General features: G+C 46.3%; 1 protein-coding gene across 2 annotated transcripts in view; it reads left to right on the top strand.

Moving 5' to 3' along the window:
• Positions 1-11,057, top strand: part of Lyn (LYN proto-oncogene, Src family tyrosine kinase) — a 113,676-nt gene extending 102,619 nt beyond the window's left edge. For both annotated transcript variants that reach the window (XM_040741501.1, XM_040741500.1), the window contains exons 11-13: positions 3,050-3,203; positions 5,426-5,557; positions 9,667-11,057. In XM_040741501.1, the coding sequence (XP_040597435.1) occupies positions 3,050-3,203; positions 5,426-5,557; positions 9,667-9,869 (489 nt within the window). In that variant the 3' untranslated portion in view covers positions 9,870-11,057. The remainder of the gene's footprint in view (positions 1-3,049; positions 3,204-5,425; positions 5,558-9,666) is intronic.
• Positions 11,058-13,611: the final 2,554 nt, after the last annotated feature.

Below are 13,611 nucleotides of genomic sequence, written 5' to 3'. Positions count from 1 at the left end.
GTGCCTGTCTTGAGTGTGACAGGAGCCTTCCTAACAAGTTCCTAGCAAATTCTTAGAATGAGCTGACCATGGGACTGTGAGGCCAGGCATGAGGATGAGGTGAGCCCTTGCTGTCTGCACTGCTGCTCACATCTGTGTGTCCCACACAGGTTTCCAGTTACCTGCAGCTCAAGCCCAAGCTGGCATTTCAGGCAGCTCCAGCTCCTTGCACTTCTGGCCCAGGTTTTAGATGACTAGTAGGACACGGGCTGCGTAGGTGTCTGCAGCCTACCATTTCACAAAGGCGCATCTAGTGAGGAGGACTAGAAAGAGGCCCAGACAGCATCGGTAGCGACCAATGCTGTCATTAAAATCTGTGTCCCTTTTGAACCTGCCTCTGACTCATTTCGGGGAGACATCTCGCTGTCTTCTTGAGCCCAAACAATCCAGCCAGTTGATGACAACTATGTGCTCCTGTTTTTCAGCTTAGTCCCAGTGCACTCTACTTTCCCTAGCTTTAGTGGCCTTTCCTGGTAAGCTAGGTTGAGGATGGTGTGCCAGAACACAAAGAAACTCCTACCTCCCTCACATTGCATCACCCTCTATCCAATATGCCGTGTCTCACTGGTCTGGGTTCCGGGTCTTCTAGAGGAAGTCACACATGCCAGCATGCCCTCACCGGGCTATCATTCTCACCACCTTCTGTGGACTTCCCGTTGAGGCTATTTTGAATATTTTCCAGGTAAGGGGTGCATCTTCTGAGTGCCTAGGGCCATTGACAGTGGGGGGAAAGCAGAGACCACACAGCCATTGCCATCCAGATCAGACTCATGTTTTCCTGTTATCAACAGCTGGTTTCTGCTTTGTGTGCTCACTAATCATCACATTAGTACAATGCTGTACAAGGTCTGGTTCCCAGGCCATGTACTTTGAACTCTGTAGAGAGCCGGATGGAGCAGCACATGCAGCTTACCTGTGCCCAGGGATGCTCACACGGGAGTGCTCACACATGGACACACGGGTGAAGTGGGGAGCTGTGTCGCCTGTGCCCAGGGATGCTCTCATTTGGGCATGGGCATAGGAGATGGGCACATGGGTAGACTGGGGGGCTGGGGGAGTGGCATGGGGAGGAGGCAGGAGGATGTAGCAAAGCCAGGTCCTGTAAGACCTTGGCAGCAATGTTAAAGCATCTGGACTGTGCTCCTCGGTGCCCATCAGGAGTGAAATTCTGGGTTGACTAGACTTTGAAGTAGTTTTAGGACATATTAACTGTTCTCAAGTTTTTGTGACCACAAGAATGATACCTACCAAATCCTGTGTGCCTGGATGGCTCTGAAAGGGGAACCAGGATATGGCCCAGAAGGGAGGGGAGTGGTAAAGAGATGCTCCTTTGCTGAGCAGTGGAGGCGGAAGGGGCTTGGATAGGGCTCACATCTTGAGGTAATGAGGATGGGGAAGTCCGGTCCTCCCAGATTCTGCCACAATCTGGCAGAATCAATTCGCTCTTCTAACTCTCTCTCTCTCTCTCTCTCTCTCTCTCTCTCTCTCTCTCTCTCTCTCTCTCTCTCTCTCTCTCTCTCTCACGCTCATACTCACTCTTGCTTCCTTCCTTATCTTTGTGTAATTTGGTGTTACAATCCTTTAACTAATTTTGGGGCTGTGCCATGTTTCCAACCAGCACACTCCATAGTCGTTTCTCCTCTCTGTGCTGTTGTTTAGCTGAATTCCTCGTTCTTCTCCATGGTCTTGCTTTGTTGTCAGTATACTCTGTTCATCCTGAGGACTGTGCTCAGAGCTCTGGAGAGCCGGTATCACACCACTTCCTTAGCCTGACTGAGAGGATCTGGCACATCCCTCGCATCCTCTCCCTGATGCCTTATTATTGTGCTTGTATTAGCACATTTCTTCATTTCTATTGTCTCAGTTCTACCACAAGATACCATGGACTGAATGCCTCAAACAACAGGCATTTATTTCTCACAGTTCTCGGGACATCCAGGAGAAAGCATCTGCACACTCTGTGACTGGCATGGGCCTGTTCTCCTTCACAGACAACCTCTTAATAGCTGCCCAGGGCAAAAGGGACCAGGGAACTCTTTGTGACCTCTTGTATAAGGGCACCAAGTCTGCCCTGCCTCCTTGACACAAATACTTTACAGCCACCAGCACATTAAGGATAATATTGAGGGTCAGGTTATCAATGTATGTATTTGGGGGACACAAACAACCAGAGCATAGCATGTTTCCTCACTCAAGAATCTAACATAAGGACATCTGAACATCAGCATGGCCAGGGTTTACAGGACTTAAGAAGAGCCTTCACACTTTAAAAAATGCTCTGTCAGCCTGGACACATGGGGAAGGGCCTAGGTCCTGCCCTGGATGAAATGATAAACTCTGAAGATCCCCCCAAGGAGGGCCTCACCCTCTCTGGGGAATGATGTGGGGTTTGGGCTGGGGGTGGGGATGGGGCTGGTGGAGGGAGAAGTGCGGGGAGCTGGGATTGACATTTGAAGCATGCATATTTCTAATTTAAATTTAAAAAAAGAAAAGATTTTAAATAAAAAATACTGGGAATAAAATTATTAAGTTCTTTATGTCTAAATTTTTTTAAAATGTTGAAATATTCTGTTATTTAAAAAGCAAAATATTGCCATGGGGCTAAAGAGATGGCTTAGCACTTAAGACCATGGCTGCTCTTACAGAGGCCTCAAGTTCAGTTCCCAGCTGCTCACAACTACCTGTATTTCCAGCTCCAGGGCATCTGATGCCCCCTTCTGACCTCCATGAACACAGGCACTCAATGGTTACATTACCACAAAAACACAGCAGGCACAAATGCACACATGTAATGAAAAGTAAAACCTTTCTAAAAAGTTGCTGTCATTAGAGAAGTTAGGGACAGATTTTAGAAAGGACTTGATGGTGACTTTGTCACTATCTTAAAACCTTGAACAATCACATAAATACACATGAAAGGATCTCAGAAACTCAAGGTGTTTTTAATTTCTCTTCATGGCCAACCATGACAGCTTACCTAAATACAAACCTGGGCCCGTTCTGTTTGCAGATTGCAGAAGGCATGGCATACATCGAGAGGAAGAACTACATTCATCGTGACCTGAGAGCAGCCAACGTCCTGGTCTCTGACGCACTTATGTGCAAGATTGCAGATTTTGGCCTTGCAAGAGTAATCGAAGATAATGAATACACAGCGAGGGAAGGTATGGATACTGGGTCACACAGGCCACTTCTATGCAAGTGTGTAACGCACTTTCAGCACTGTTCACCCCCATGCCTGATACCTTCCCCGTTCTCACCCCGATCCTACCAAGTGTTCCCTCTGTTGCCACTGACCTCCTTGCTTCTGCTTTCAAGGTCTTGCTCTGTAGCCCATGCATGTATGACCAGATGCTCTGGCGATGGGAGAAAATCTACTACCTACGTAACTGATAGAGGGTTAATATCTAGACTATACAAAGAACTCAAAAACTGCATAATAAGAACTATTTAACTACTGTCTTACTGTCTCATTTCATTTGTTTAAAATATACATTTACTAAAAAAAATCATCATTTTGAAAAACTACTCATTTGGTACAATATTCGAGATGTGCCACAATTGTAGCTTACTTCTTAAGGAGCTCTCTCTTGGCTAATGACACTTAACATTTTAACAAGGTCATAAACAGTAGCATCTGTCTTTCTTCATTGTTTTGAGACAAGGGAGGTGTTTGTCTGTTTTACTTTTTGGTACTTGGGATTAATGAACTAGGGTCTCAGACTTGCAGGGCAAGTGTTCTACCATTGATTTGTAGCAGGATTTTGTTGTATAACCAAGGCTGGCCTCAAACTATAAATCCTTCTGCCTCGGCCTCCTAGGTGCTGGTGTGTGTACCACTCCCAGCCTTGTATTTCAGTTAACGAAAGTAAAACAAAAGTAAATTTGTCACAATTAGAGTTCTTTGTTTACCCTGTAAGGCAAATGTCTTCATTCAATTATAAAGTACATGTGCTTCTCTGACCTGCAGAGATGTTTGTAACACAGTCTGTGCTGTAAACCACAAATGAGGGACTTCAAAGGTTCTGCAGGCTCAGGGACCCCTGTAAGGAGCCAAGCCGGGATTCAAACCAGGGAATGCAGCCTCAAAGTACATGAGAGAGAATTAATTCTACTGGTTTTGTTGGCACCAACAAGCACTGAGTTTTGAAAAATAAATCTTCTGCCATATGTCATTGGCATGCTGATCTTGGGTTCTGGATTACACACTGGGCACAAAGGCAGTATGGAACTTGTTAAGATTATAGCAAAGAGAAAGCAGTAACCCAGAGATGGTCCTAGCCTCTCCTCTTCCCTCCCATCATGCACCACTGCTCCAGGTTGTCGAGGAATGATGCAGGAATTAATGATGCTGCCCAACCCACACAGGTGTCATACAACTCTCTTCATTGTTCTTGTAGGAACTTCCAGTTTTAGTAAGACAGAAGAAATCTCATGCAAAGACAGTACAGGCAGTGGTTTCAAGTGATGGCTATAACTCCTAGCAGTTCCCTGATGCTGGAGTCTGTCCCAGGTCTTGCTTTCCTCAAGGGACCTTGTGTTTCCCTGACTATATCTGCCTGTTCCTGGTCCCTCATCCTCACCAGCAACTCAGAGGAACCTCATTCCATCACTGTCTTATTCTAAGTAGATAACCATGCTGACCACCTAATTGATACTTATAAAATACATGATACATATGGTACATAGATAGATAGATAGATAGATAGATAGATAGATAGATAGATAGATAGATAGATATAATTCTGGCTGTGGGTATAGTTCAGTGTTGAGTGTGTCTGATTCCCAGCACTAAAAATTAAATAGGTAAATTTAAATGAAATAAAAAATACATCCATGTAAATATAGAATGAACTCATTAAAGAAAAATCTGAGCTGTTTTATGGGGAAAGGTCTGTGGGGACATCTTGCTAAGTTTGTTTGGTTTGCCGTTTTGAGACAGGGTCCTGCTTGGGTTCCCAGGTTGGTTTTAAACTCCTAGGATCAAGAGATCCTTCTGCCTCGGCTGAGTGTACATCAGCATGCTTGACTCTGGATAAAATGTCTACGCTGAATATCAATGCTGAAGATGTCTGGTTCAAAAGGCAAACATACACACTAGTCTTTACATTGTATGCCATGTCCTTTTGAGTATGAAGTTAGGCCAGTTACAGTGCCCCCTAAGGGTTTCATTAGAAACTGTGCTTCTAAGGAAGGGAGAGCCCAAAAGGAAACACAATAGGGAAGTAAATATATTCAAATGACGTTTGACACCACGTCCATTCTGACTGTGCATGTGTCTTATCGATTCCAAATGATAACTTGAATTTCTAAAAATCCAAAGGAGAGAATGATCCACGACCTTCCATCTTGAGCTCTGTGTAAGAGCCTGTGTCTCCCTCCCCAGGTGCTAAGTTCCCTATCAAGTGGACGGCTCCAGAGGCCATCAACTTTGGCTGCTTCACTATCAAGTCTGACGTGTGGTCCTTCGGAATTCTCCTGTATGAAATCGTCACCTACGGGAAAATTCCTTACCCAGGTATCGCTTGCCTACTCCCCACTCAAGTGTTCTGTGTGAAGGAAGAACTAAGCAGTGCCATCTACCCAAATCCATGCTTCCTACAGAGCTTGGGGGTCATTATCTCTTGTGAAAATCCTTCTGGAAGATGTGCAGATGCTTCATGGCCTCTATCTTACGTTTCCTTCACCAAATCCACCACTTACTGCTTTGACTGCACCTGGCACTACCTTGGGTGCTTAAATGAGGCACATTAGACGCTGCTTGATGCCTCTCCTCCAAGGCAGGGCTCCAGATGGAGCAGAATGTACGGGGAACCAGGGTCTTCAACGTCTTCTGCTTGCTGTGAAAGCTGAGGTGACGAACAGGGTGGTAGGGTCTCTTTTCGGGAGGTGCTGGCTGCTGTTCATCAGTGAAGGACTCCTGTGGTCCTAACTTAGGATGCCGCTGAGGACATTGTTCAGTATCTACACCTGCATTCCAATGTGCCAGGTTCTGCCTGATCTGCCCTCCTCCAGAGACTGTATTGCTGTGGAGAAGGGCCTTCTCAAATTCCCAATTTCTCTTTAGTGTCTTTCAATCAGTCAAAGCTGGGTGAATAAGATGGATTTCAAGTTAAAGTTTTAGTGGCTAGAGAGGTGGCTCAGCAGTTAAGAGCACTGGCTGCTCTTCCAGAGGACCCAGGTTTGATTACCAGTACCCACGTGGCAGCTCACAACTACCCATAATCCCCAGTGCCTGGGGATCCAACACTTTGACCTCAGGCGCTTGCTGCCACATGGCTTCCGTGCAAGGTAGGAAGCAGAAGAGCGAGCAAGCAGGCTCATGCAGAGTGAACCAAGTAGAAGGAATAGCCTCGCTTCCTAAAAGTTCTCCTGGTGACTAGTGCGGGCCCCTCCAGAACAAGCACTGGGTCCTGTGAGAAGCGCATCCATCTTGCTTACCAACCTAGCCCTCTTCCACAGAGCCCACCTCACAATACTTTCAGAGCACCATTCAGCCCGCAACGTGAGTTTCAGGAGGACACACCATGCCCAGGCCGGGCACTGTGTTTGCCTCACTAACGTGGGCACGGCCAGACAGGCTCTCCTGCCTTTGTCAGGTGTTTGCCGCTTCATCCGGAGGCTCGTCAGGGTGTGTCAGGATGGGCCCACATGGCCTTTGCTGTCCCTTTCTGTAGACACTTGGCTTGCACTTTCTTCCCCCTTGGTTCAGGCCACCTCTGCCTCTCTCTGACTGCCAGATGTCTCTGAGCTTCAAAGGTGGAGTCCGAAGTTTCCATTTCTGGTTCTCCTTTTCACTGTTGTTTGCTTTTGGGTGAATTATAGGGGGAAATGGGAGAGGAGCCAAAAGAGCCTCGTTTTTTTGTCTTAAAACCAAAACTATGGTTGTATTTGTATACCGCTCTTCTGAAGAGAAAAGAGGAGTCTCTGCAGGTGACATCTCTTCACTTTACTCTTACAATGAGAACAGGCTTCAACATGACGCAAGTTTTTTGTGTCATTTGCATGATGTCATCGTGTTGTCTCTGACTTTTTCCAACCTTGTGTGGATCCAAATTTTAAAATCCATCCTACTGTGAGTATCTGCCTTGACCTTGAAAAAGATGACTCAACTTTTTATAAGGTGTATTTCTAGTTTCTTCTACACTAATACCCACTTACCCAGAAGCCCTATGTCCTGAAAGACTGTAATGTTCTATGGTCTTGCTGAGTCCCCTCTCCTGTCATTAACTCCCAATCCCTTTTCTAATCTGTACCACATCTTCCTTCTTCCCATGCTCTTTGACCAACTTATAGCCTGTGCTTCTTTCTGCTCTCCAGATGCCACTTCCTCCTCTCTGGATAGCACCTCCCCTGTCCCCAAGTGAGAGCATCTTTCCCTCTGGGCTATGTGCCCTTGGAGGCAGCTCACCATGTTAACCATCTCTCTGCATCCCTCAGAACTTAGTGCTACTTCATGGCCCATGGTGGTTAGTAGTAAGCAGAAAGAATGAAGACTATAGTGAAAGACTCAAGGCCTCCAGCCAATGGGCATTTGTATTCTTTAGCCTAGCCATAGGCTAAGTAGCAAGTAGTTTAGGGTGCTGTAGAAGTCTGTCTGCCATCTCCTTTCTTCTATAAGACTTACCATATCATGGCTTGCTTTATGTGTTGGTCCACTCAAGCATAAAAAGATGGCTTTCAGATTCTCCTTTGTTCTCTTACAAATCAGATTCCCCAGGCTATCTTTGGTCTGCAGCATTGATGATGCTCTTCAGAGTTAAGAGAACATGCTAGAATAAGGAAGAAAACATCTGCCAGGAGGCTCAGCAGACCCTACAAACTTTTATCTTCTTTGGGCATCTGGCCTTTTATGTAACCAAGGATTCTTCAAGAAGGAAGTGAAAGAGATATCCCTTGCAGCTGCATTGCTATAGTCCTGAGTGCGACCTCCCTCCCACTAGCACCCTAGACATCAAGCAGAAGTAAAACCAGACATTTCTGCAGAAATGGACCCAATAATCACATAAGTTTGTGGAGACCCAAGTTCTAATTACAGAAAGTGATACCTACCTGCTCATTGGCTGGCCAACAAGAACCAGAAACCTTCTAGTTAGAGGACTCCAGGAGACAGATAGAAAAGTGGCATTGCATAAGTAGACTTGAGAAAAATTAATTCATCAGGTAAACAACTTGCAAGAGATACAAATGGAGGAAAGGGACTAGAGAGATGGTTTAGCAGTTCAGAGCACTGACTGCTTTTCCAGAGGCCCAGGGTTCAATTCCCAGCACCATGTGGTAGCTTACAACTATCTATAACTCCTGTCCCAGGGAGTTTGATATCCTCTTTTGGTCTCTTCAAGCACATGAGATACCATAGATAAACACTTGGGCTAAACACTCATGCACATAATAAATAAATGAAAATTTAGAAAAGAGATACAAACTGTTGTAAAGCATATTTGATTCTTTCCATTTAGAGATCATCATTCTTACAGAGGTTCACATCAGGAGAGCTCCTTAGTACCTCTGCTCTGTGAAGGAAAGTCAGTGAAGGGCTGCAGAGGGTGGGTGGGTGGAGGTCTCAAAGTATGAGATGTGTGAAAGATATTTTTAAGTTTTTAGATGCTAAAAAGAATCTGCCCTACCAAAGGTGAACACTGGGCTGGTATAGATAATGTAAGAGGTCAGCCAAGTCCAGTATCAATTTGTGTGTATGCTAATGTGAGGTCTCATTTACAGGTGTGCAGGTGCATGTGTGTGTATGAGTACATGTACACATGTGTGCACATGATTGTAGAGGCCAGAGGACAACATGGGGGTCATTCTTCAGTGCTGTCTATTGTTTTCTGAGAGTCTCCCATTAGCCTGGAATTCGTCAAGTAGGCTAGGCTGGCTGGCTGGCAGCTCCAGAGATCTGCTAGTCTTACCACCACTGCTCTGGAGCCCTGCTGCCCCCACCCCCACTGGCTCGAGAGTTTGGATTACAAGTGTGTACCACCTTGCTTGGTTTTTTATGTGGAATCTGGTAGTCTAGTTCAGGTCATAATGCCTATGAGGTATGCCTGATTTTGCTTTTGCAAACTGATGCTTTCTTGACCACACATGCCCATTCTAGAACATACTTACCTAGCTGCTTGCAGAGTTCCTTCTCTGTCTTGATTGCTGAGAAAGGCATCCCAAACACTGTCCGCCAGGTGACTTAAAGCAGCAGAAATCCCACATTGCTGTGGCTGCTGAAGACTCCAAGAGGTCAGGAGTTGGGAAAGTGAATCTCATCTGAGGTCTCTCTCCTTGGAGAGGAGGCTGTCTGGTCCACTCTGTGTTATATGGACTTGTGTGTGTCTGTCTTCTTGGAATGATCCAGGTCACATAGGATTAGGACCCCCCCCTACAAGACCCATTTTAACTTAATCTCCTCTTTAGGGACTTATCTCCAATTATAGTCCCACTCTGGGGTAAGTGACTGTTAAATCTTGAACCTATGAATTTGGGGAGAGCATACTCCAACCCATAAGTAGACTCAAGGAAACCTTTTTCAGTCCTAACCGCAGAATGCCAACAACAAGCCAGCCCCTGCAGTGCTCTGCCATTGAGCTGGCCTTCTAAACTCAACATGGCTGCTTTTTTGTTTGCTTTTGGCCTCAGGGAGAACCAACGCGGATGTGATGACTGCACTGTCTCAGGGCTACCGGATGCCACGCATGGAGAACTGCCCAGATGAGCTCTATGACATCATGAAAATGTGTTGGAAAGAAAAAGCAGAGGAGAGGCCGACGTTTGACTACTTACAGAGCGTCTTGGATGATTTCTACACTGCCACGGAAGGGCAGTACCAGCAGCAACCGTAATGAGCGCGAAGACCTGCCCATTGTAGTTAGCTGGAAAAACAGCCTTCGGGCACAGCTAATCATCTCCCGCCAGGACCCTCTGTGTTCCTGGTTCCTGATGGACAGCCCGAACTAACTCAGGAAGAACACGCTGGACTTAGGATGCTGTTTCTTTAACGGGTGGCCACTGCTCAGTGGGACCAGAGTCAAAATACAACAGCCTGCTCTTTCCAGTATGCACCACACTGGCTCCATGGGCTGAGTGACTCAGGCTCAGAGACTGTTCCAACACATTCCCTGATGCAGCAAGAACTAAACTCACTGAGCAGAAATAACCAAATGCTCAAGCCGATGCTCCCTGACCTTCTCCATGCTTTGTCTTACTTAAAAAAAAAACAACCACTAATCCAGCCAGTTAGGTCTTACACGTGAAGCCACCAGCTTTAAACTGTCTTTTCTAAATTTGATTGTTTTTGCTTTGGAGATTTAGTTTCTCCCCACCTCCACTCTCCCCACTCCACTCCACTCCCAGGCCCCCACCCCACCCCCACTCTGGTCTGAGACTGTTAAACATTTCCCTTTGTGGTAAGATAAGACGGTCGGACAGGCGGTAGCTCATGCTCGCACTGCAAGAGCCTTGTGTAAGAGCATGCAGAGTGACCGCCGCTGATCTGGAGCCCTTGGAGCCACCCCACCATCCAGACTTCCCAGCCAAGGCAGGAGAACCTCGGGTTCTGCCTACAGAGGAACGTTTGTAATGGTCTGGGTGTTTCAATGACAGGATTCTCTAAAGGCTTTTTGACGGGGCCCTTTGGGAGAACTGTAAGAGTAATCTGTCAGGACTTTACCGGCCTTCCAAAACCGTAAAGGATTTCTTTGACTGCCTCAAGTGACTTGAACATTTTATGAATCATATATTTCAGCTGTACTCTAAGAAGTTAAAAAGAATGCCATATTTGGGGCTATTTTTGTGATTCTGTAGTTTTTTCTAAATTGTGTAAGGTGTGTGAGAGACTATTTACACCTACAGGTAAGAAGGAGTTAACCATGGAGACGCCTCCAGCAGACCTGAGAAGCTTTGTTACCTAGGTTTTCCATTGCAAACTCCAATTGGAAACTGCTATGTCTGCCCCTTGCACTTACGCTATTGTGTATATACTTAATAATTCTATTTTTGATTTTATTTTAATACACCCAGTAACATCTTGAGGTTTTTGTCTTGTGCTTCAGATTTTTTCAACTCTTGTCAGTTTATAAATAAGAGCCAATTGGGGGGGAGGCAAGAAGTCCTTGTGTCCAGTCACGTGACATGAGTTTGTGGAGGTTCCTCCATGGCTGGAGCATTTCTGACTGGAGGACTCAGGAGTTGATGGTGTGGGTGCCCAATGGTCTGTTTTCCAACAGGCTTTGCAGGCACCGTTAAAATTGTAACTTGTATGTTTATTTTAACTGGATCCCTAGAGAAAGGAATTGAATATTCCTTAAACTTTAATTTGTCTTTTTTCCTGCTCTTTAAAACAATATCCTTTCAAAGTGTCCTCAAGCCCTTCATTTCCAAGTGCCCACTTAGAAACACTGTGTGTGCCCATTTGGTCACTTGATTACAGTAGCAGGTTCTCTAACACCCATCCTACACATGCTCACATACACTCATCTCAGAACTCACCTGTATTGGCCAATTTATTTCAGGAAAAGAAGTGCAAAGAGTCCTTGAAACAAAAGAAAGCTCTAAAAAGTTGCTAAGAATTAATTTTTACCTTGTCTTACTTCTCTCAATTCTACTTCCGTTTTCCGTTTGGCATCTCTCCTCCATGAAGTATTTGGTCCTTTCTCCCACATAAGGAGCCAGGTACACTGGGCGGGAACTGGAGAGATGGCTCAGTGAGATATTTAAGTGATCACCCCTAATCTCTTTCTACCAATGCACCCCACTGTGATTGTGGATCTCTTTGGGCCAATGGCAGTCATCCGGCACTGTTTCAGGAGATAGTTCTCCATCGAAGAAACCAGCGGACAGGAACATTTCACCTTAAGTTGCCTACTTAGTGGTGACAGGCACAGCAATGCAAGATAAAACAAGAAAAATGTTAAAAAGGGGACAAAAACAGGCTTGACATGTGATGGTCATTCTAACGGGGCACTGAGAAAGGGTTTCCCTGAAATGGTGGCACAGTCAAAAAGGAGGCATTATAGGGAATCTGGGGACTGACACTGCAGCAAGGGAGAGAGGTACAGCAGGACGTGGGGCTCATCCGGGACTGGTGCTGCAGCAAGGGAGAGGTAAAGCCAAGAAACCCGGATCAAGCCATGTCTCAGAGAAAAGAGGTCCAGGTTAGGAGTGGGCTTCCTTAGACCACGGCTGACAGCACTGCGTGATCGAGAAGGCTCCCACAGTCTCCAGCATGCATTGGCAGGCATCTGAGCAAAGGCCTTTAGTGGGGTGACTGTAGGACATCAAGGCAGGGGGAGGCTATGCACTGACAGCGTGGAATCTTTGTAGCCCGTTCCAGAAACTAATCCATGTTGTCTAGTGCTTAGCTCTGGGTGTGGGGAGCCAGGGCATTCTCCTCTGCCTGTGTCCACCCCTGCGAAGCCTGGGCTGTCTTGCAGCCATCACCCTGTTGGACATAGCACAGAGGGGCTGGACCTGATTAACAGCCTTCTCGACCACTGCTGGCCCTTGACCCTTTCTGAGCTTGAATTCTCTTCACAGCCTGCCTGTGGTGGGTTTGAGTAAAAATGTCCCCCACCGGCTCATAAGGAGTGGCATTATTTGAAATGATTAGGACATGGGGGCCTTGTTTGAGGAAGTGTGTCACTGGGGCTGGCTTTGAGGTTTCAGAAGCTGTCCTGCTGCTGCCTGCCGAGAGGAAGAACCGTCAGCAACGTCTCCAGCACCATGTCTGCTCTCATGCCGTCATACGCCATGATAATGGACTGAACCTTTGAATGTAGGCCAGCCCCGATTAAATGCCTTCCTTTATAAGGGCTGCTGTGGTCAGGCATCTCTTCACAGTAACAGAATACCGACCAAAACACCACCCTACTGAATCTTGGCGCCATTGCCTACCAACTGGGGGGGGGGCTTTATTTGAAAATACAACCTAGTCTGTAAATGAGCTATGCTGGACACAGTAAGTAGGAAAGGCTGTCATCCAAATCATTGTTTGAGCACACGTACTCAATGGAAGAGCGCAGGTCAAGCATGCATGAGACCCTAGGACTAATCCCCAGTACTGCTGCCCTGCGGACCCACCCCATCACCCAGAGGAGCCTTCTCAGTTCTAGTTATTTCTGTAAAGCACTAGGAGAAGAAGGTAAAGAGGATGCACACACACACACACACACACACACACACACACACACACACACACGCCAGTGTGATGGGAGGACTTAGCAGGAACTAGAGTAGCTGGAGGCCTGTGCAGGGGCCTCACCAGCTGCTGGATATGAGCCTAAAGACAGTATTAGAATGGACAGAAATAAGTAAGAGCATCAAAGGTGGGGGCAGGGGCTGGAGAGATGGCTCAGTAGTTAAGAGCACTAGCTGTTCTTTCAGAAGACATAAGTTTAATTTCCAACACTCACATGGTAGCTCACAGCTGTCTGTAACACCAGTTCCAGGAGATCTGGTGCCCTCTACAGGCCTCTATGGGCACCAAGCATGCATGGAGGTGTACAGGCAAAACACACACATAAAATAAAATGATTTTTTTAAAAGTGAAGGGGCAGCATAGTATCAGCTACTCCTCAGACACGCTGA

Source organism: Mesocricetus auratus, unplaced genomic scaffold (assembly GCF_017639785.1).
Source record: "Mesocricetus auratus isolate SY011 unplaced genomic scaffold, BCM_Maur_2.0 Super-Scaffold_6730, whole genome shotgun sequence".
Lineage (NCBI taxonomy): Eukaryota > Metazoa > Chordata > Mammalia > Rodentia > Cricetidae > Mesocricetus > Mesocricetus auratus.
Note: the sequence above shows the minus strand (reverse complement) of the source record. Positions and strands in the feature narration are given on the sequence as shown.